The following is a 22,983-nucleotide window of genomic DNA, read 5'->3' on the forward strand; positions in this document are numbered from 1 at the left end:
CTCGCTGCGAAACTTGACATCGCCGTGTCACTCCCCCTCTCTCTGTCTTTCTCATCACATCGCCCAAAGACTTGGTCGTCAGTCTCCACGCTTTGTGCTGCCTTCGTCACTCGCAACTTCCTTCCCTTCTTCTTACATCCATCACCCCACCCCCCCTTACCCACCCCCCCCGTCCTCCTCCATACCCCCGTCACACATAGACAAAATGGCTCCCGCTATCCGCGCTCTTCCCGAGGGTCACTTCCTCTTCACCTCGTAAGTGTTGACCATGACGACGGCGACGATACTATACATGCTCGGCACATCCGTGGTGCGCGCCGTTCTCCGCTCTCCAGGGTTAATTGCTGATCGTTCTCTCTCCTTGCGCTTCGACTTGACTTCCGATTTCGGCGCTACAGCGAGTCCGTCGGTGAGGGTCACCCTGACAAGATCTGTGACCAGGTCTCCGATGCCATCCTCGTAAGTCTTCCTCTCTATATTGTCGACTTGCAAGGCAAAGTGGCTCGCACGCTTGTCTTCTAGGTGCTCTGCAATCGCCAAGCAAAGCATCGAATCAAATTGCTCTTGGCAGCTTTTTGGCGCCTTGCAAACGCGGATTCAAGCGCTCGCACAGGCGCTGAAAAGTTGCTGTTAAGCACTTAGACTCGACGCAAAGACGACGAAAAACCAACTACCTCTGTTATCGGATCAACAGTCGACTGATAATTCTCCTATCTCTTCTCCTACTGCTTTTTTGCGAACAGGATGCCTGCCTCGAGCAGGACCCTTACTCCAAGGTCGCCTGTGAGACCGCCTCCAAGACCGGTATGATCATGGTCTTCGGTGAAATCTCGACCAAGGCTCAGGTCGACTACCAGAAGGTCATCCGTGACACCATCAAGAAGATCGGCTACGACTCGTCCGAGAAGGGCTTCGACTACAAGACGTGCAACGTGCTCGTCGCCATTGAGCAGCAGTCGCCCGATATTGCCCAGGGTCTCGACCACGGCTCGCTCGAGGACCATGGAGCCGGTGACCAGGGTATCATGTTCGGCTACGCCACCGACGAGACCCCCGAGTTGATGCCCTTGACGCTCATGCTCTCGCACAAGCTCAACCTCGCCATGGCCGCCGCTCGCCGTGACGGTACCCTCGGATGGCTCCGACCCGACTCTAAGACACAGGTCACCGTCGAGTACAAGAAGGACGGTGGTGCTACCGTGCCCCTTCGCGTCGACACTGTCGTCATCTCGACCCAGCACGCCGAGGAGATCTCGACTGAGGACCTGCGATCCGAGATCATGGAGAAGATTGTCAAGAAGGTGATCCCCGCCAACCTGCTCGACTCCGAGACCATCTACCACATCCAGCCCTCGGGCCGTTTCGTCATTGGTGGTCCCCAGGGTGACGCCGGTCTCACTGGCCGTAAGATCATCGTCGACACGTACGGTGGCTGGGGTGCCCACGGTGGTGGTGCTTTCTCGGGCAAGGACTTCTCCAAGGTCGACCGATCGGCTGCCTACACCGCCCGTTGGGTTGCCAAGTCGCTCGTTGCTGCTGGTCTCGCCCGCCGTGTGCTCGTGCAGTTCTCGTACGCCATTGGTGTCGCCGACCCTCTTTCGGTTTTCGTCGACTCGTACGGCACTGGTAAGAAGTCGGACGAGGAGCTGGTCAAGATCATCCGCAACAACTTCAACCTGCGACCAGGTGTGATTGTCAAGGACCTCGGCCTGCAGAAGCCCCAGTACCTTGCTACCGCTGCCGGTGGACACTTTGGCCGATCCGAGTTCTCGTGGGAGCAGCCCAAGCAGCTCAAGTTCTAGGCTAGTCTCGCATCCACAGCCTGAAAGGGTTTCTGCGCGCTAGCTTGTTCCAGCTGAAGGAAGATCGTATCTTCGTTCGACTCTTTCTTCTCCTGGTCGATTCAACATCGTTTCTTGGTCCCCGCATCTTTTTTCACTTCACCTTCTCTCATTGTGTTACCACCCTCTTTTTCTTTTTCAGAACGGTTCTTCTTCCCATCCCGGTTTTTTCTCTGTAGTGTTATCCGGTTGCTTCTCTTCTCTCTCTCTCTCTTTGCATAGATTCCCCAAACACCCTCTCCCCTAACAACATCTGTACTCACACCCTCTGCACGTTCGGTCGCCAGCGCTTCGTTCTCCGCATACATTATCACCATTGTCGCACTTTCACGCATCTCGGCGGGGTTCTCGACGGCCAAGTCGTCGTCGCCGTCGTCTCCTCGCCACCACAAAACGCTACGCTAACGTCACTAGCAGTTAATACCAATACCACGTCAACCGTGTCTCTTTGTTGGCCTGCAGAGTGCACTCGCTGTTCGACTAGTGCAGCGAAGCGAGGAAATCGGGCACAAGCTACCGAGATACGCTTCCCCCTCGATTCACTCGTGTCCCGGCCGAAAACGACTATTGCCGATGAGAGCCTATCAAAAGTGGCATGGTCGTGTGAACGGCATCTTCGCGTCGCGCAGCTTGGAACGGAAGCGATTCCGATGCTCCGCATACAGAATTACCTTTTTCGGAGTCAACGGCGGGCTGAACGCGTCGGAAAAAATACGCTGGCTGAACGCGGCTTGCTCTTTTCATCTACGGTGCAGATCCACCTATTTAATTTCTATGCTGCTGTGTCCGCTGCAACCGCGCTAGAGATGAAATTGGTTCTAGTCGAGTGGCGTCGGCACCCCGTCTTAGTGGAGTCTTTGAACGGGATTTTTCCCGCTCGGGTTCGAAACTTTTTTTATTTGGCCGGGTTGAGTGTCTCTGTTGGCTTCCTCGCTCTCATTGACTCGGCTACGAATTGGTAGTCATCAAAATCTCCTTACATTCCCGTCTTCCGATCAGAGTTGAGCCGCGTTCGAGAAGGAGTCGAAGCTGTCGAAGCTCTTGCTCCTTCCTTCCCCACTTTCTTCCTTTAGTCCATCAATCCGTTCCACACAATTCTCTCTCCGTCTCTCTCTGTTCGCAAGTCCTCTTCCTCCCCCCCACCATACACGTACCATACTATCTGCTTACTAGTCTCAAGCCTCATCTCGCCCATTCCATCTCGACAAGTGCCGGCCGCTCGTCCTTACTTTGGTTGTTCCGCCTGCATCCTGCCTACCTCCTATTGCACGGCTACCCTCCTCGCTCTTTGCTCTCTTCTTTCATACCATACAAATTGGTATTGTCGCTCGAAACCACCAAAATGCTGCTCTCCCCTGCCGTCAAGACATCGTACCTCAACACCATGGCTGGTGGCTCCTCGCCCACGCCCAAGCGCAAGACTGAGGAGGAAAATGTCGAAACCTCGCCGCTCGCTGGCAAGCGAGCTCGTCCCACCATCCCCCTACGAGGATCCCGATCCGCTAGCAGTTTCCCAACGCAGCAACAGCAGGAGACACCGGTCCATACTCCTTCTTCCTCGCAATTCCCCCAAGACCTTTTCGCGAGCTCGTCGGATGTGACGCTCGACGACCTCACCTCCAGCAACAATAACAACCAGCAGCGCGACATCTTCACACACTCGTCCGCCTCGGTCAAGGGCAAAGGGGCCGAGGCCGGCGGCGCATCTGCCGTGTCATTCTCGAGCAACAACCCCCACTGGCTCAAGGTGGTCACGTCGTATGGCTACACGTTCATCAAATCGGACGAGTTGCACTTGCTCGAGGGCAATGGCGACGTTCAGATGGTGATTGAGCCGACGAACTCTGCCCATCAGAACGAGGTGCCCGCCTCACCTCCTGTGCAGATGAGGTTTCCCATGGGCGTAGAGTTTCCGCCTACGCCCTCTCCTTCGGACGACGGCAGCGGTGTCTCGGCATGCAGGTACTTTGGACAGAAGCATGCAGCAACATCGGGCAAGCCGCTGTGGGAGCACGTTGAGGGTGATCAGGAAGCGGCACGCGCGGCACAGGCACAGGCCCAGGCCCAGGGAACAGGACTCAACGAGATGATGATGGACGAATGGTAGTCGACGCCGCTGTTTTCTGCTTTGTTCTCGTTGTTGCTCGGTCTCGTTCAGCTTTTGATCTTTTCCCCAGTCTGCTTTGCCCTCTTGCGTCGGACCCCCTCTAGCATTCCCAGTCGCCCTGCTCTCTGACCTATCTGCTCTGCCGTTTCGTTGTCTTGTATTGATTCCCCAATCCTGTATTTTAGCTTTCCAATCACCGCACAACGCTTGCCACTCGACGCTAGCGGAGCGGCGTTGGGTCTTTTGCACAATGTAGTCTCTGTTGTTCGGATCGCATATGACTCTTAAGTAGTAATTCAGCCGCATTCAAAGGTGGTCGAAGTAGAGTGTCGGGCTAGCGATAGTTCTCGGAAGCGGCGTGGGCTTGACAGAGGCGGTGCAGGGGCTCGCACTCGAGTCGTCGGAAACAGTAGCACGTTTCTGGTTGCGGACGGGAAGAATCCTAAGGGCGAGAGTACATTTGACATGTCAAAGCTGGGTGCGCTAGACAAGATGGGACTGCTCTGCGCGGTGCGAAGGTATTTAACCAGGGGGCAAGGCACCGGCATCGACAGCATCCACCTCGTCTTCGAACAGATCCTCGGCGCCAGCGTACGAAGAAGGAATTGGCGATCTTGGCAGGACCATGGTACCGGACCTCGCGCACTCCAGAATGCCGAAGGGACGGACGAGTTTCAAGAAGGCGTCGCAGCGGCTGCTCTTTCCGGACATCTCGACAATGACGCTGGTGGCGGAGACATCGACGACGCGGCCGCGGAACTGCTCGGCAAACGCAATGACAGAGCGCATGTTGTCCGACTTGACACGCAGCGCCTCGGTGGGGGTGAGCGGCGCCTGCTGTGCTGCAACGCTGCCGGCTGTGGGCGGTTTGGAAGAGTCGGTTTCCCGCTCGGCGATGAGCTCCGGTGTGCCCGCCGGGGAGGCGGTGGCCTGTTGGGATTCCTCAAAGTACTCGGGCCCGAGGATAGACACTTTGACGAGCATGAGTTCGCGTTCGATAACCTTGGTGTTGGTGTAGTCGAGCACGGCCCAGACAGGGACGAGATCCTCGAGCTGCCGACGGGCTTGCTCGATGACGCCGTCCTGGCCGCGGAGCACGATGCACATGCGCGAGAGGTCGCGGATCTCGGTGCCGCACACGACGAGCGAGTCGATGTTGAACCCTCTCGCGGCCAGCGTGCCTGCCACGCGCGACAGCACACCCGGCTCGTTCTGCACCAGGCAGTTGAGCGTGTGTCGCTTAAACGGCGCCTTGGAGGGGGGAGGGGTGTTGTAGAGAATGTTGGAGACAGCCTGGGGTGCATCGAGCGAAGGAGGCTCGAGCGAAGGCAGCGGTGGGAGCTTGCGGAGCTTGTGCGCCAGCTTGTAGTCGAGCGCCGAGGTCGAGTCGGATTCGGCAGGCTGCGAAGGCTGTTGACGCTTGTCGGTCGAGTTGGGCAGCTTGGGAGCAAACGACGTGGACAGTTGACGGCTGGCCGCTGCCGCCAGGGGCGAGCGCGATGCGGCGGCCGCGGGTGATGACGCCGCTACTCGCAGCAGCGAGCTGACACCTCTCGATATCATTTTGCAGATAATATGTGGTGATGAGGAGAAGAAGAAGTGAGGCCAGAGGCCGGATCTGTCCCTTCGAGTCGCCCCGCACAGTGTGGGCCGGCCGTTGCATCGCAGCTTACTCCCATTGGTTGAGTGACAACGCCGCCTGCTGTTGCGCTCTTGCATGACTCGAAGCAGTCGAAAAGAGAGAAGAACGCGATTCTTCCTCTCTTGGCTTGTCAACCTCTATCGCACGAAAGAGTGGATATATCGTCCAATTTCGCAGCCTCTTTTTCTGTTCAGTTTCGAGGGAGTAAAGAAGTAAGCACGTTTGAAAGTTCAGCGTCCGGCACCTCTCCTTGTACTCAACCCGATGTACAGCACGATCGACTCGCCCCGATGAAAACTGCGATCTTTGCGAGTCTAGACCCTCTTGCCCGGCGGACAGACCTCCACGCGAGGGTGACAAAAACGAGGAATGGAAGCCGAAAAAAACGCGTGACAGGCCCAAAGGAAAAAGGACGCTACGAATCGGCGGTGGCGGCTCTGGTACAGGAGCGTGCATGTTGCATCGATCCGTGCCAGTCACCAAGCAAGCAGCATCACTCATTGCAGCAAACAGCACACCCACCCCTTTGGCTGACCAGCAAGTCAAAAAGACATTCTATCTTCACCTTTGACCAACATGAAGGCGTCCTGAACCTATCCCCAACGGAAAGCAGCTGGAACAAACCATGTCGATGGATCACAGCAAGTACGCGTGTCGCTCCTAGAACAGCGCCCAGAGGCTGTCAGCGCCGAACACGAGCCCAATCTCTCCCTAGCAAGAGGGCAGGAACAACACCATGTCGGAACAATCAGCACAATCGACAGAGCAAGCGGGCGCGGCACGAGCAAGCCTCAGCCATACCGTATTTGCCTCGCCTACGCCCATGGACACCAGCTTTCCACACTCGGACAGCCAGTCGCACCATGTCCCGCTCGCATCGACCTCGTCCAAGACAGCGGCAGGTCCTCCATCTGCTGCCCCCTCTGCACCTCTCACGCCCATGAGCGCCCCCACACCCCTCAGCGCACCCTCAGCATCCGCTTCCACTTCGGCCGCTTCGAGCGCCGCCGTGTCTCGCGTCAGCAGCATCCGTTCCAATGCCCCACCTCCCTCTTCTGCATCCAACCCACGCATTCGCAAGGGTCTTCTGTCCAGGGCAGGCAGCGAAGCAGAAGATCGCATGGCCAGAGTTGCTTCGGCTTCGCATCCTCAGCTCACCACCGATGACGACGATGACGATCCCATGATCAGCGATTCGGGGCCCATGCCTCGCCGTTTTGCCTCTCAAAATCGTGGTCCCTCAGGCGCCGCCATCAGCTCTCGACAGTCATCCAACTCTTCACTACCTCACACCAACCGATACCCTCCCAACGCTTCCACTACTAGCGTTGCATCCGGCCACCGCAGCGGAAGCGGCGATGCAAGCGAAGGCGCTGCATCCAGCATTGGCGGGGTCAGCCTGGGTCGCGCCATGTCCGTCAGTTCCGTCAGCTCCGTCAACAGCACTTCCAGTCTCGAAGCTGCCCCTTTCCGAGAGGCCCCTCTCGGTAACGTCAGGCTTGGCTTTGGTGCTGAAGCCTCCCGCTTTTCTGGACGCAATGCGCGCAAAAGCCCGTACGGTTCGCTCGCCATGTCGACGCAGCCACCTGCAGATCCATCGACTTCTATACCGAACGCAAACCACAGTCTCTCTCAGTCTATACCAGCAGCCGATAGTCGTATCAGCACGAATGGAGAGCACGGAAACGACGTCTCGCTCTTCTCCACTCCTTCCGTAGGCCAGTCAACCCAGGCTACCACGCTCAGCGCATCAGCACCGTCGTCGGACAGGCACAGGGGTGTCCCCAAGCCCGCCTCTGACGCTTGGATGTATCGTGTTGGTCCAGGAATGCGCACCAACAAGCCGGTGCGTGCACCCTCCTCGACTGCCTCACCAGAGTTGCCAGAGTTGCCCTTGGACGATCCGCAGTCTGCCGCCTCGCCCGCCAAACGATCACGGGAAATCCTTCGTCAAAAGTTTGCAAAGGGCGCAGGGCGAATCGGCATCAGGACCACGGGTCTCGTTCCACCTCCTTCGGAGCAATACACCGTCTACAACCCGCTCGACAGCTCGGAGGACGAGACAAATCTCGCCTCTGCCTCGCGAACTCCACTGCCGCGTAGCTCAAGCTATTTCTCTGCAGCTCCTCACAGCGCCAGTTCAGCAGCGGGTACTACACTGCATCCGCTGCTCACCCCGGTTCCCAGCGATTTTCGTACCAGCTCCGTCACCAACGCTCCCCTGTTCGTACCAAAATATGCGGAAGACTCGCACTCGTCCAGACTCACTCCGGAGGCACCGGCTCCCCCGGGCCCGGCGCATGCATCGCGCGATTCACTCCGCAGCGCAGGCGTCTTCGACAGCCAAGCTCCGGCACTGCCGCCTCTCAGCTACGACGCTGTCGTCGGCAGCATTTCCTCCGACCTCTCGCCATATCTAACCGCCGGCAAAACGGCTCAGGCCTCAGCTGCAAGCCAGTCTCGACGCAGGTCCTCCGCCACTCAAAAGCCTCCCTTCCTACGCGCCAGGAGCAGCAACGATGCCTTTGATCGCACCGCGTCGCCCGGTCTGCTCGTCAACGATCCTAGCGCCGTCGATGCACCTCCTGCCTCTCCCGCACTGTACACACGGTCGGCGTCGGCTCTGTCTGCGCAGCGATCGCCTCACGTAGAGCTGACGCTGGACAGCAACACGCAGCAGCATCCTACCCCGGCCGAAGTCGTTCGCATGGAGGCACAGGCTGGCATTGCCTCGCTCCCCGACTCACCCAGCGAGCCTTCACCTGTTCCCTTGAGCTATTCGCCTGCCATCGAAGACGAAAGCGCGCCCAACAGGCGCTTTCGCGACTCTTCCCAATCGAGGCTCGCACGCCCCAGTAGCGGCACGGGCAGCGAGGCCTCTATGGGCCCAGCGACGACTGGCACCTCGCGTCGGCCGGATTCGTTGCAGCGCCAACGGCTGTGGTCCAACGCGAAGCGGCCCGCTGTCCTGCGAGCCCGCACCAGCGAGAGTTCTATCGGGAAAGGTCGACGCAGCCAAAGCTCGGACCGCAAGGCATATTCTCCAAGTGGGCAGAGTCCTGTCGAGGGCGGCTGGAATGAGGACCGGCCGGGCACACATTCGAAAAACAGTTCGAGCAGTACCATGCCCGCCGGCGAGATGGGCGCACTAGCGCCACCTCACGTTGATGTGATTCCCGAAGACGATGACGGTGGTGGCAGCGGCATTGTTGGCACGCCAGACTGCACTGTCATGCCTACTGCCGACGTCTCAGCTGGGGCCGTCTCACGACCCGCTTCTAGTGTTGAACATGATCAAGGCATGGCGATGTCGCCACCCAATCGAGGAGCGCTTCCGTTCCTCGTGCGTCCTATGCCGGGTCCACGCTCTGCATCGCCAGCCTCGCAGCTCGCGCGCTCACCAGAGACGATCCGCGTCGGCCCTGCACGCATCACCGACTCGATCTACGGCCGAAGTCCCGCTTCCATCTCGAATCTGCAGAGTCCTCGCTTACTACCGTCTTCAGCCTCGATGACAGGTCCGGAGCGCCCCACAACGCCGTCTCCCCGAACGTCGTCGGCGCGAGGTCCGCACGATTTCCACTTTGGCGAGACGCTGGGAGAAGGATCGTACTCGACCGTGTTGGAGGCGTGGGATCTGCTGTCAGGGCCTTCGCCCAAGGAGCCGGGTGTGATCGATCCGAACGCGACGTCTGCTGCGGCTGCCATGGTCGGATCTGAGCCGTCCAAGAGGCGACGTCATCGGATCGACCTGACCGGCCGCAAGGCGTACGCGATCAAAGTTCTGGACAAGGTGCACATCCTCAAGCAAGGCAAGCAGAAGTACGTGTCGATCGAAAAGGAGGCGCTCAGCCGCATGATTCGCCATCCTGGTGTCGTTACGCTGTTCTGGACCTTTCAGGATCGAGAGAGTCTCTACTTTGTGCTCGAGTTGGCCAACAACGGCGAGCTGTTGAACTTCATTCGCAAGCATGGCAGCTTTGATCTCGAGTCGGCTCGCTTTTATGCGGCTCAGCTGGCCGACACGATCGCCGGAATGCATACGGCCGGCGTGGTGCATCGCGACGTCAAGCCCGAAAACATCTTGTTGGACGCTCGACATCGGATCAAGATTACCGACTTTGGCAGTGCGAAGATCGTGCACCCTGTTGGCGAGACCGAGGCACCCATCGCCAGTGAGGCGCCTCCCGCGCAGCAGGCTCAGCAGTCTCGAGCCGCAAGTTTCGTGGGCACAGCCGAGTACGTCTCGCCCGAGCTGCTGGTGGAAAAGGCACAGCCAGCGGGCAAACCAGCCGACTGGTGGGCGTTTGGCTGCGTTTTGTTTCAACTGCTTGCCGGTCGACCACCCTTCAAAGGCGTCAACGAGTATCAAACGCTGCAGAAGGTCAAGAACCGCGAGTTCACGTTTCCCGCAGGCTTTCCCGAAGATGCACAGGACCTCATCGATCGAGTGTTGGTGCTCGACCCTACTCAACGCCCGTCTGCGAGCGAGATCAAAGCACATCGCTTTTTCGCCGCGATCGACTTTGACCGTCTATGGGAACTCGACGCGCCACAAATCAAGACAGGTCTCGTGCAACCGCTCCCAGCCCCTGCTCAGCAGCGCGAATTCGCGGATACGAGCGATTTCAGCTTCGACGAAGGGTTTGGCAGCTCGGACGAGTCGCAGGCGTACAACGGGGACACACAGAGCATCGATTATCAAAACCACGGCGATGGAGGGGCAGATGAGAGTTCTTTGAGCTTGGATGCTGTTTCGTCTGCGCACCAAACGAACGATGCAGATGATTCGGATTCCGAGGCGAGTGGCGGACGTCGCGAAGAGGTGACGGACGGGAGGGAGCAGCTGAAGAAACGGCAAAGTGGGCTGCAACGGTTGGCGGATGGGTTCCAGAGTCGATTTATGCCAAGCGTGGGTGGAACACCGCCGACAGGGGTGCAGCCAAACGGTGGTGCATCAGGAGCGCCGAGACGCAGGTTCTCGAGCATGTCGATCGACGCTGCTGCCCCGGCGAATGCTGTGGCTGCCTCAGATGGGATCGAGCCTGCCGTGGCTAGAGGCATGCGTCCTTTCTCGCGCTCGATGCAGACGATGAACGCTCACAGTGCTGGAAGTGCCAGCCATAGCCCCAGCTCCACGAGTCGACTCCAACCACAGCCTGCCAGCGTTTCTACTGCTGCTATAGCAAGTGGCGGTAACGGATTGCAGCAAAGCTGGGCGGCTTTGTTGCTACCCAAGGAGCTCATGCTGTACAGCTTGCCCGTTGCGCAGAAGAAGACGGGCACGGGCAAGATGTTTACCAAGCGACGTCAGCTGGTGCTCACGGATTTTCCACGGTTACTGTGCGTCAAGGATACGGCGACAGCGCTGAAAGTCAAGAGCGAGGTGATCCTCGCCATCCCGAAAAACGAGGCGATGGTCGGCGACGCGTGCAAGCAACCTTCACCGATCTCACCAGCCGGCGGAGGGGAACGAGGGGAAGGAGAGTTCGAAAAGCTTTCCGGCAGGCAAGTGACAGCGAATTCAGACGACGATGCTGGAGCGAATGGTGATGAAGTGACCGCTGCCAATGTGCGATTTACCTCTCAACAGGCGATACCGAATCTATTGACAGGCATCGAGTATCGGGGTGGGAGGAGCTTCACTATTCGCATCGCCAACGGCAGGACGTTCCAGTACGAGACGGCGGGGGACGCTTCGGCGCTGGTGCGATGTATTCAGGAGGCCAGGCGGGCGGCATGAGGATGCAGGATGCTCAGCAGAAGAATCCAGTGTGTTGCTTTCCCTTTGCTTTCGCACGTAGTCTCAGAGGAGTGAAGACGAGTTGCTTTGTGGTTCAACAAGGGCTTGTGCAAGATCCCAAAAAACCAGAAGAGCTGGATTGGTTATACATCGGTTTGCAAGGGTGGACTGTGCGGCGTGCAATGTGGGGAAGGGAGCGTTGGGGTCCTACGTGAGGCCACATGTGCTTTTTGTCCCCGCACCACCTTTTGATAACGTTCAGCGGCAATCCACTCACCCAACTCGCAGTCTGTCTTTGTCGTTGTCTGATGCCCAGACCTCTCTGCGCTCGATCAAAACCCATTTCCAATCCCGTGGTGAGGATGATGCTTGTTATCGCGATCGGATCTCTCGACCCGCACCCCGCCAAGCTGCGTCAAGCTGCGTGTGTGTCAAGGGCTCTGAGCGGGGAAAAAAAGCCGCCCTCCCATTGCGGGGAACACTACTTCGCTTAGGAAAAAAGCAACGCCACACCGGCTCATGTTCGGACGAACCTTGGGCATAAATTACTGCTTTCTCACCCCGCCCCGAGAGGAAAAGAAAGCAGCTCTATCAATCTCCAGGAACGCACGGACGACGGTCTGGAACAGTGGTACAGCGCCCTCTCTGCAGTCCTGTGCCGAAGAGTTGGGCGCAGGGCTGTTCGACGTAGCCTTCAACTCATTTCACAGCCAGGCGAAGGTGCGGACAGGTGCGGAGGAACCGAATGGGTTTCGACAGCACCGGAAGGGCGTTGCGGCCGAAACAAGCAGTTCTCGAAACGTGGTTCCCTGGGCGGCCTTGACTGCCATGGCCTGATTCAGGGACACGCACGCGTCGTGGACGCGAGACGGCGTACCACTCGGCAAGCGAGGAGGCTGGATCGCTAGGAAAAAAGAAAGCGGCGAAAGGCACGGGAGGGCCTGGGGAATTCAGGACAACAGCAGGGAGGAGAAAACAAAAGAATTTCGACGATTTCTTCTTTCTTCTTCCCCTCTTCTTTTTTTTCTTTCTCTTTTTCTTGCCTTTTTTCAGACACCCAGATCTTGCGATCGTAATTTAGGTGACACGGGATGCGGAAGGCGGATTGGGGAAAGTTCAGCCGAAAACTTGTTCCACCTTGCATGCATGCATGAACTGCTTTGTATGTCGGCCATGGTGTAAAGTAAGAAAAATTCTCCTTCCTGCCTCGTCCCACTGCGCTGCGCTGCAATGCAAGGAGAGTCACCTCTTCCCCATTGAGACTTTTGAGCCTGCTGCACAGGGAGCTTGACTGTGCGCAATGGCATCCACCAAGCTCATGAGATACGTGGACTGAGAAGGCTTGTTGTGTGTCAACCAGTTTACAATCCACCGTGTCACGCGAGCGGTGGCACAGCTCTCCATTTGAAGGTAGGAACGCCAGCTTCCCACGCTGGAGCACCGTCTGCTTCGAGCTTCAAGAGAGCTCTGTCACCACACCATGTCATCTTCCTCCTCCTTGGCCCACCCCTATAACCGGTCTGCTTCGCTGCACGTCGGACGAATTTCGAGCATAGAGTCAGACCTAATTTCTCCGAAAGGAGAAAGGAGTGCAGGGTGAAAGTTGAAATGAATCGAATTTCCAATTGAGGCAGTTATACGTAGTCCACTCAATCATACAGCGTGTACTCCCTCTTCTGCACCTCGCTAAAATGATGACGACGACAACGACGACAACGACAACGAAGATAAGACTGTTGTTGCTGTTGCTGCTGCTGCTGCTTGGCAGAGTGGTGGGTCCCCTATCAATGGTCATGTCCCAGATGGGACCAGCGCTGGAAGGTGAGAGGGTGGGTGGGTGATGACAATTCATGAGCGACTTACACCTATTTGGCAGCAAGGAGGAAAAACAAAGTGCGGAGAATTTTCGTTCGAACTTCGCTGAAGCATCGCTGCCGCGTGCATGTCGATCCTGACTCCGACCTCAGAGATCTCTTGCTTCTGACCGTTCGGGATCGAGCATCGAAAGAATCGCACCATCAGCACACCCTCGTCCTCTGCCACTCGTACTCGTAACACATAAACGAATATGGCTTACTTTGACCGCTCGGACGAACTATTTCACCCTCCACCGCGTCTCCTCCTGGCTTTCGGATTGTCGTATCTCAACCCCACAAGTCTTCCCCGTAGTCTCGGAAAGAAGGTTGCAGCGCATCAAAGCCGGAGCCAGGCAATGGACGAGCTCGTAACGCGGGATGGGAAAGTGGAGACCCAAACAATATAGGGCCCCGCGGGTCGTTATTGTGAAACATTGTGTTTGTTTTTGGCTGGCGACGCCTACGTCAGCGGTCAAGGTCGACCGGTAACTTTTGGTGGCCGTACCTGCAGACAAAAACTGCGTTCTTGAACTGAAGCTGCCTCCTGTCTCGCTTCTTTCGCCCCTCCTAAATCCGGTTCTAACTTACATACCTGTTCGTTGCCGTCGTTTCAAAGCGCCAGCGCATTTGACGGCCGTAGCGAATGGGTCAGCGAACCAATAGCAAGTGACTATGCTGATTGTTCGCGGTACCGTATTTCACTGCCGACTCGGCATAAGGCCGACGGGACCACACGACAGGCTAGCGTGGCATGTACCTTAGACTTCTCGAGGTCCTTCTTTCTCCCCTTGAATCGGTGTTGACCGGAGCTGTGACGATGCTCTGCTGCGATCGGCGCGACCCGAATGAGCGGGTTTGGATCTGCAATAGTAGAGCCCATGAACGACCCGAAACAATCTCTCCGAGGGCCATGGGTGCAGGAAATGCTCCGCACAAACAGCGCTGGACATGCTCCTACAGTACCACGTATCAGCTCCAAGAATGCCTCGTCTGTCATCGTATGGATGCCCAAGCCTCCAACTCGATGCGCCTAGAAAGCCAAGAATCTTGAAGGGCCTGGTCTTGCCTAGTCGAATAGACGGAGGAGCCCAAGGCACTCGAGAGTTGCCTTGCGCTCACTCTGTAGGCCCAGCCGCTTTCGCTGTGTGGTTGAGGCTCGGCGGAGAATCGTCAATGGATCGTTCGCCGCTTTTGAAAAATGTCTCCCGCAAAATAGTGGACCACATGGTTTCTTGACTTTTGAAAGCAAAGGAAGCGCACTAGACCACAGACGTGAGAATCGGCCAGCGTGTTGTTGGTAGCGTCTGCTACAAAACGCTCTCCTCCTGGTCGAGCAGTAATTTCGAACGCCGACAGACCAGCCGCAGCACGGCGGCCCACGAAGAAAGAAAAATAAAATAAAACAAGCAAATAAAATAAAACAAGCAATTTGAACAGTCTCTTCCGACCGACGCCGTTCCAAGCGAGGTGTCGAAACCTGGGCCCTCGCTGAGTCTGCTCCTCTCGATGAGCTGCGACTTTTTCGCCCCCGAGAGCTCGCTTCCGTGATCCTGCACTGTTCCGCGACTCTCCCCCGCGCGTGAGGAATCCTGGTGCTGAGAGGGCGTGGTCTGGTACCCGAACGATGGCGTCGGCTCCGACGGACTCGATGGATCGGTGTAAGCCCGAAGCATGGCTCTAAGCAGGAGCGTACGGAGTAGGCCGGCTGACATCACCCCAGGAAAGACGCTCAAGAATCGCGGTCTTCTCGCCGCGTGTAATGCGCCTTTGTGGTTGGCGGAGCAGACTTTCTTCGATTGATACTCGATTTGCTTTGCTCTGCAACACACCGAAGTGCCGAGAGGTCTGAGCCGGAGAAACAGGGTGGCCAGATCGGAGAGACGGACGATAAAAACGCGGGGAGACTTGGCCAGCCCAAATTCATGCTTCTGTCTGGTAGGGTAATTAGGTTCGGCTGCAGGCACAGACGGCTAGTGACTTCAGGAACACGTCGTTCCAGATCTTTCGCTCGCCATGCTACTCCAAACAGAGGGTGGGAACCGGTCGCGAGAGGGGGGAACAGGCATGTTATGGACAGTCTCGAGATTGCTGGCGTCGTCCGAATTGTCTTCAAAGGCTGCCAATTTTGACGGCTGTCGAGTGAGGAAAAAGGGGCTCCGCTCTAGCATCCACTTCGAAATGAAGTGGGCAGGCGGTGTCGAGGCCTATACAACTCACCCCCACCAGCAGACAGCCTCACACTGACGACACCCCAACGATCTGGCCAGGAGAACACAGAAGAAAGCAATTCAACCGTCCTCTCTTTAGCTGACAAAAGGATGAGGCGACCTCGGGCACGGCCTGGAGCAACTTCGCGCAAAACATCGGCTGAGCCAATCAGAAAGTGTGTCAAGACGGTCAACTTCCGAGAAAAACTGTCCGGCCAAAGATGGAGCCGGTAAGCAAGCAGAGCTGAGCAACGTCGGACGAGCTGAACAGTAACACGCCTCCTTGCCATTTGACTTGGATGGAAGGAGAGACTGGTCGAATCATAACACAAGACGAGGAAACGCGAGGTCTGAGACTGAATAAATCTAGACTTGTGCGAGAAAACTGGGTCCCCGCCTTTTTCTCTTTTGTTGAGGTGCAGTGCACGCAGCACCTCTCTCGCCCTCATCTCGGTGCAGAGACAAAACCACGCGGGCTCTGTGTCACAGGACCAAAATTTGTTTTTCTCGAATCGACTCGACTCGACCGTCCATTTTCGCCCGAAGGAGAATTTTCTTATTTTTTTCTAGTTCCCCTCCTCTCTCCGCGCTGCCGCGCTAGGTCGCTGGTTGATCCTTTCTCGGCTAGGGCCCTTGTGCCCTGCATTTTAGCAGCGTGGCAATCCTCATATGGCCTCTTGCCGAGCTGACAACACGGGCGACCAACAGCGGCGTTGGCTGCTCCGTCGCCACGCTTTCCTTACTCCAGATCCGGCCTTCCGTGGCAGTTCGGGGTCCCCAGGCTTTTTGTCTCTGTTGATTGGATGTTTTCCAGAAAAGAGAAAAAAACTGCTATGCTTTTTCCACTGTGAGTTTGTGCCGTGTCCATCCATCACCCAAAAATGTGACCATCCTCCTCCATGCTCCTTTCGCTCCTCGTGTGCTGGTGTCGCACTGCAAGCGTCTCCCCCTGTAATGTTGCTGCTGCTGTTTCGCCTACAGAACCCCACCATCACCGCCTGTTGGCTCGCTCCCCGCGCCCTCTTTCTCCCCTTGGTGTCCCCATAGTTAGCTGCTTCGCGTCCCCCTCCTTTCTTGAACGTCTACTTAAACCCCCCCCCCCCCCCTAATCTTCGAGCTTGCTCCTCGTCCTTCTCTCCCCATCCTTCAACCTTCTTCAAGGCAACCTGTCCCTTTCCCCTAACTTCTCCTCTTTCTTCTTCGCTTCACACTCTATCTCAAGATGGCTGGAGGTGCTGTTGCCGATGTCGGCTACGCCTCGACCGGCCCTGTGGCCCGCCCCGTCAGCGTGAGGCAGTCGCTTCCTGCTATCCTGGTCGCTGCTGCCTCCGCTTTCGGTGGTGTCCTCTTCGGTTACGACACTGGTACCATCTCGGGTCTGATCGTGATGAAGAACTTCAAGGCGACCTTCGGTGATCTTACGCCTGGCACCATCAACGACTACGAACTGAGCACTAACGACCAGTCGCTCGTCGTTTCCATTCTCTCGGCTGGTACATTCGTCGGTGCTCTTGCCGGTGCTCCCCTCTCAGACATCCTCGGTCGTCGATGGGGTATGCAGGTCGCTCTCCTCGTCTTCAGCATCGGTGTCATCATGCAGATGGCCACCACCGACCTGGGTGTCTTCATTGGTGGTCGTGTCGTTGCTGGTCTCGGCGTCGGAATCCTCTCTACTATTGTTCCCATGTTCCAGTCCGAGACTGCTCCCCGCTGGATCCGTGGTGCCGTCGTTTCCGGTTACCAGTGGGCCATCACCATCGGTCTCCTTTGCGCCTCGCTCGCCACCTACGGAACCAAAGACCGCGCCAACACTAGTGCGTGGCGTATCCCGGTCGGTATCCAGCTTGCCTTTGCTCTCCTCCTCTGCGGCTTCTTCATCATTCTCCCCGAGTCGCCCCGTTGGCTTATCAAGAAGGGCAACCACGAGCGCGCCGCCAAATCGCTCGCCCGCCTCAACTCGACTGACGTCGACGATCCCATCGTTCGCTCCGAGCTCTCGGTCATCCAGACCAACCTCGATCTTGAGCTCACCCACTCGACCGGCTCGTACCTCGACTGCTTCAAGAGCAACGACCGCAAATATTTCCTCCGCTCCTTCACCGGTATCTTCATCCAGGCCTTCCAGCAACTCACTGGTATCAACTTTATCTTCTACTATGGTACCAAGTTCTTCGAGTCCGCTCTTCCCGGTACCGACCCCTTCATTTTCTCGGTCATCTCCAACGTCGTCAACGTCGTCTCCACCGTTCCAGGCATGTACATGATGGAGCGTCTCGGCCGTCGTAAGCTGCTCATCTGGGGTGCTGTTTGGATGTGCCTTTGCGAGCTCATTGTCGCTGTTGTCGGTACCGCCGTCCCCGTGAAAAACCACGCCGGTGGCAAGACCGCTGTCGCCTTTGTCTGCGTTTACATTGCCGGCTTCGCCTCGACCTGGGGACCTGCCGCTTGGGTCGTCTGTGGTGAGATCTTCCCTCTGGCCATCCGTGCCAAGGCTCTCTCCCTCTGCACTGCCTCCAACTGGCTCTGGAACTTTGGTATCGGATACGCTACCCCTTACCTCGTCGACCCAGGTGCGGGCAGGGCTGGTCTTGGCCCCAAGGTGTTCTTCATCTGGACCGGTACTTGCGCCGGCTGTGCCATCTTTGCCTACTTCTTCATCTACGAGACGCGTCTGCTGTCGCTCGAGGAGGTCGACGAGATGTACGCGCAGACCTCGCCGATTGCCTCGACCCGTGCCAACGCCGAGATCCGCGCCCGCCGCTCGGACCTCGAGGGCGCCGTCGCTCCCGTCAAGGACGACGAGCTTGCTACTCACGATGAGAAGAAGCTCTAAACGGAAGGTTGCTTTCGCCAGCATTGCCGGTCGCTGATCTGCTTTGCTGTTTTTCCTTCGCGTAAACGTCACGGATTCATGAACTGTATTCTTTGCGTCCACTCACACAAAACGTCTCCCACGGCCCTTGATTGTTCAGCGCAGCAATTGTCATACCCTTTTTCCATGGTTTATGCTGCAGAGTGTGCGTGTGCGAGAGGCGAGCCCAAGTGAGCTTGAAGCAGCGTCTCTTTGGCTGCATTCCTATTGAGAGTGACTTGAATCAGACCTTCGAGTTGTGGAACTTGGCGCCTCAACTGTGTTGCGGCGTGGGTGTGCATTTGGGAAGCGTCTCGACGTTTGAGTTCGCAGCAAGCTCGCACAAAGCCCTGCGCGCGTGCGTATGCGTCAGCCGTGAGCCCGAAAGCCGCTTATCGCTCCGACCGTCGGCGCACAAAGCGGGATTGCATGGTGGGGTTGCACACCCACCGCAACGCTCACGCTAGCGCTCGACATGAGCATTCGGGCATCGCAGCAAGAGCGAGTGGGGGTGTTGTCAGGGGCTTCACTTTCAGATCTCCCTTGAAAGCGAATCTGCTGTGGCAACCGAGATCACGCAATGAGATCTGCGTCGCAGAAGACCGACGCTCCGATCACAAGTGTTACATAGGTTCAACTGCACTCTACAGTCGACATGACGAATCGGCGCTACAGCCGACATTACGGTGCCCACTGGACCCGCCACACCCCCCACCAATTGCCTCTTTCCCACCCACCCGCTTCGTGTACCACCTCGACGCCTTCCACCTCCCCACTGCCGCGCAACCGACGATGAAGGCTGGGCATGGTAGCAGCAGCGTCAGCGACCAGTGACTCGAGTTCGCCCGCACGGAACATGTGGTAGTATCGATTGTACACCGGTCGTGCAGCGTCCTCTGCTTGCTTTGGCGTCACCTCTGCCGCTGAAGAGTCGACCTGGAGGGAAGACAGACCGGCTTCGATCTCGGTCGTTGGAGACGACGGCTGTTGACCTTTCTTGCCCTTCCCAACGCGTGGAGCCTTCGCCTTCTTCTTCTTGGCCTCCGTCAACACCCACGGAACAAGCACGTCCTGATCATCCGTCACATGTGTTTCCTGCTCCATCGCGGCCAATGCCGCCGTCTGCAACCCACTGTACGTCACCAGTCGATCTTTGCTCTTGACGTGATTCGGATCATCGATCTCCGGTTTGCTCTTAAGCAAAGCCGGATCGTCGGCTTGAAATTGTCGCTTGCCTTCATCTTTCTGCTCCAATGCCCAGACGAAGATCATAAACCGGCCGCGGCCGGTTCCACTCTCCAGACGTGGGTCTGTCGGCGCTGGGCCGGAGACTTCGAGATGCGATCGGTGCTCAACAGGCGCAACGATGCGGATGAGCTCTTGCACGGAAGCGCGTCTGCGTTCCCACGTCGAAAAGTGATGGATCGTGGCGATGCTGATTGCATAGTCGAACAGTCCTGTGCGCAGCGACGAGTGGATAGCGTCTCCCACCGCAACCTCTTGACGCCTCTCGTCGCTTCCGGTCTCGGCCTTGCTGGCATCCCCGCCGCCGTCCAACATGCCAAAATTGGTCCTCGCGAGACTGATCAGATTCGACGAGCGATCGACGCCGACTGTCAATAAGCTGCCATCCCGCTTTGTCTCTACCTCCTGATCTTGCTCTGTCAACCGGGATAATGCGAGCGTCGATCGAATGGGAAGATACTTGCCGTTCCCACATCCAAGATCGGCACCCAAGCTACCTGGTGGGATAGTGCTCAAAAAAGCCGGGATCAGCGGCCACGGTTTGTATCGTGTGTTGGAAAAGTGCGGTGCGATTGTCTCGTAAATTCTAAAGACAACCAGTTGCAGAGAGTAGCATAGTCAGTCTATGTACCGGCCATCGTCGGCTGCATCCAGAAAAGAAAACGGGCTACGCACTTACGCATGAACGTTTTGCTGCTCGTAGGAAAGCGGGTCGAATGATTCTCCGTTTGCTTCAGCTGGCTTCTTGAGACGCACATCGAGCTGCTTTTCGGCCCAGCATACGAGGTTGATGACCACATCTTGGAGCGACTCGAGGTCGACAAGCTTGGCGACGATTGATTGAGCTTCGGACGAAGAGCTGTCGAGACGGACATCCTTACTCGCCGTCTCACCCGGTGCTTCGGACTTGGCGACGGCCGTAAGCAGCCATCCGACTTCAGCTGTGCGTTGCGAGGGTGAGATCGAGGCGTCAAAGACGACGGTGGCGCCACTGTCTGCAAGTACGCGGAAGGCGAGTTGCAAGCTCAGGTTCTGCTGAGCTTCGTCGAGTGCGCCCGAGATAGGCGTTCGGAATGCGAGGGTGACGGCGATCCTGTCAGACGTCTCCTCAGAGGCTGATGCGAGAATGTCATCAAGGGAGAGATCATCTTCCTTTGCTTCTTTACTTTCGCCCAAAGCAATGGCCGAATGCATGAGTTCAGTCACCTTGATCTCGTCGCGCAACACTTCGATAGCAGCAAAGAGCCTGGCCAAGATGGAAGCACCAGAGCTGGGCATATTGCTTTCATACGTCGCATCTGTAGACGATGTCCAGCCGCTCAAGAGTGGGAGCGAATCGATGACAAGTCCCTGCGATTCGGGGCTTCGAACACTCTCGACGGATTGGGCGAGCGTGAAAGTGCATCGAGCGGGTCGGCGTGCATCGTCGGAAGCTAGGTTGGGACGCTGAGACCACGAAGAGGCGAGAACGTCTTCGAACCATGTCGCGCCCTTTGGTGCTACACCTAGCGCACCAGTGTTGCTGTTGTGCGGCGTGATCTGCTTGAGATTGCAGATGGAAGCGAGCTTGGCAGCCGTCGGTCTTGTGACGACAACGGGAGGCGACAGCCGAAGGACTACATGCAGAGGCACACGCTTCTTGCTATCCGAAGCAGAGGGGACGGAGCCGAGAGACAAAGCTGATCGCAAATCGGCAGAAGACGCCAAGAGATCCGCTGCAGCTTGTGATAGGGGGAATGAGGGCTTTGCTGCATAAGGTGCTGGCGCATCGGCCACAGGCAGATCTATCGCCTGAACGCCGATCGACAGAGTATAGTCCTGCTCGGAAGTGGGATCGCGCGCGAAGGTCGACTGGAGGAAAGGTCTCGTTTCGTGCAGTTTGTGCAGGCCATGCCCATGATTGAGCAAGGCTGCTTCCGAGGTGTGAGAGGACGCCTCGGCATCAGCGATACGCACAACAGCGGCGCTAAGCTCTTGCATAGCGGCAAACAAGTCGGTAGGTCGCGAAGCTCCTCCGCCAGCTTCGCTCGCTCTGGCTTCGAGATCGTCGAGGACGAGCAGCTCGTTGAGGTTGGAGGTCCAAACAGCTAAAGCCCGGGCCACGATCTCCCTACCTTGTTGAGCGCGACTCGACGTTGCGGTCCCAAAGAGCTGGTCGGCCATCAACTGGACATCTCGCTCGAGGACAGCACCCAGATTAGAATCACGAGCTTGCTGTGAATTGGCAGAGTCGGTTGCGTAGGAAAGCTTCAACTTGGTCTTTGGGCGGAATTCTTGAGACGCATCATTCTTGACGATGTGCAGCTCGATATCGATGACCAAAATCTTGGCTCCGAGGGTGAGTGTATGTGTGAGTGAGCTGCTCGATGCCGAGTTGGTCGGCTGTTCTGTTGCCTCTGAAGATGGCTCTGCAAAGGTTTCGAGGCCAAGCCTTTTTGCGGTGCTCTCGAGCGTCTCGCAGAGGGCTCCAAGCGCCTCGAGAGCTGACTGCCAGCTAGAGACGGGCTTATCAGACGATCCAGCACGAACCAATCCAGCACGAAACACACCGACTTGCAGCTGCGGCGGGAACGGCGCTGATACTAATGGTGGTTGTGCTGCGGCGCTGTTAACGTCATGCTCGGCCGATTTGATGGGAGCAATCGAGTGCGCCAGCGCGGCAGTGTGTGTTGAGGTTTCGGTAAGTAGCGAAATGTATCGACGCAGCTGATTGGCCGTGTTGGTATCTTGTGCTTGCGCTGCTTGCTGCTGCAACTTGAGAGCAGGAGTCGTCGCTGCGAATTGCGATACAGAGTGTCGGATCTGAGCGATCAACTGTCGATACTGATCGCGTGACAGCCGTCCAGCCGTACTTGAGGCTGTATATAGCGATTGAAGCGTAGAGTTGAGCGGATGCAGCTGAGCTGTCACCTCGGACTGCTCACCCAGGCTGTGTCTGGCATCGTGGAGCGGATCAAACAGCGAAGAGCCGATCTTCGGTCCTTCCGCTGCTGCTGTTTCTACAGTGGTAGGGAGAGCCGAGGCCGAAGATTCTACTGCTAGTTCGCCTGTAGCAAGCACACTCTGTATCGGATCTGAGGCGCTCATCCTTGTCGTGACGTAGAGGAGGAGAAGAGAGGAAGAAAGAGCTACATGACGGATTAGAAGCTTTTTTGCCCCTATGCAGGACTTTTAGCCAATTTTTCCCGTGTCCCGAAACTCGAACGCGGTCTCGCGTCCGTGCGTTGAAAACTGCAATCGCCTCCCCGAGATCAACACTCGCACTCACACTCACACCATACACACACATTCGCTCCCGGCCTCGCTACCGGACACCGTCTCCTGCATCCCAATAGCAAGCATCGAGAGACGGCTACCATTAGCTAGGATCGTTCCGATCAAGTTCGACCTGCGGCATTTCGGCGTGGCTTTGCGGACAGAGCTATCAAGACTCGACACGTCTTGCCGGGTATACGCTACGACCAACGACAATCTCGAATTTGTCCTTCTCG

The 22,983-nt window shown here is 57.2% G+C and overlaps 6 protein-coding genes across 6 annotated transcripts; 4 read left to right on the forward strand and 2 right to left on the reverse strand.

The window, feature by feature from the left end:
- Window positions 1-205: 205 nt before the first annotated feature.
- On the forward strand, window positions 206-1,802 carry EX895_002563 (uncharacterized protein; the record flags this gene model as incomplete). The annotated part of the gene is made up of 3 exons (XM_029883161.1): window positions 206-255; window positions 399-459; window positions 744-1,802. The coding sequence occupies 3 exons, from the start codon at window positions 206-208 to the stop codon at window positions 1,800-1,802; spliced, it is 1,170 nt and encodes a 389-aa protein (XP_029740559.1).
- Window positions 1,803-3,183: 1,381 nt separating this feature from the next.
- EX895_002564 (uncharacterized protein) lies at window positions 3,184-3,948 on the forward strand (the record flags this gene model as incomplete). Its single annotated transcript, XM_029883162.1, has 1 exon — window positions 3,184-3,948. The coding sequence occupies one exon, from the start codon at window positions 3,184-3,186 to the stop codon at window positions 3,946-3,948; it is 765 nt and encodes a 254-aa protein (XP_029740560.1).
- Window positions 3,949-4,470: 522 nt separating this feature from the next.
- Window positions 4,471-5,511, reverse strand: EX895_002565 (uncharacterized protein; the record flags this gene model as incomplete). Its single annotated transcript, XM_029883163.1, has 1 exon — window positions 4,471-5,511. The coding sequence occupies one exon, from the start codon at window positions 5,509-5,511 to the stop codon at window positions 4,471-4,473; it is 1,041 nt and encodes a 346-aa protein (XP_029740561.1).
- An 815-nt stretch (window positions 5,512-6,326) lies between these two features.
- On the forward strand, window positions 6,327-11,333 carry EX895_002566 (uncharacterized protein; the record flags this gene model as incomplete). The annotated part of the gene is made up of 1 exon (XM_029883164.1): window positions 6,327-11,333. The coding sequence occupies one exon, from the start codon at window positions 6,327-6,329 to the stop codon at window positions 11,331-11,333; it is 5,007 nt and encodes a 1,668-aa protein (XP_029740562.1).
- A 5,285-nt stretch (window positions 11,334-16,618) lies between these two features.
- EX895_002567 (uncharacterized protein) lies at window positions 16,619-18,229 on the forward strand (the record flags this gene model as incomplete). Its single annotated transcript, XM_029883165.1, has 1 exon — window positions 16,619-18,229. One exon carries the CDS (start codon window positions 16,619-16,621, stop codon window positions 18,227-18,229), a length of 1,611 nt encoding a protein of 536 aa, XP_029740563.1.
- Window positions 18,230-18,928: 699 nt separating this feature from the next.
- On the reverse strand, window positions 18,929-22,579 carry EX895_002568 (uncharacterized protein; the record flags this gene model as incomplete). Its single annotated transcript, XM_029883166.1, has 2 exons — window positions 18,929-20,078; window positions 20,172-22,579. 2 exons carry the CDS (start codon window positions 22,577-22,579, stop codon window positions 18,929-18,931), a joined length of 3,558 nt encoding a protein of 1,185 aa, XP_029740564.1.
- Window positions 22,580-22,983: the final 404 nt, after the last annotated feature.

The sequence above is a fragment of the Sporisorium graminicola genome, chromosome SGRAM_15, assembly GCF_005498985.1.
Source record: "Sporisorium graminicola strain CBS 10092 chromosome SGRAM_15, whole genome shotgun sequence".
NCBI lineage: Eukaryota > Fungi > Basidiomycota > Ustilaginomycetes > Ustilaginales > Ustilaginaceae > Sporisorium > Sporisorium graminicola.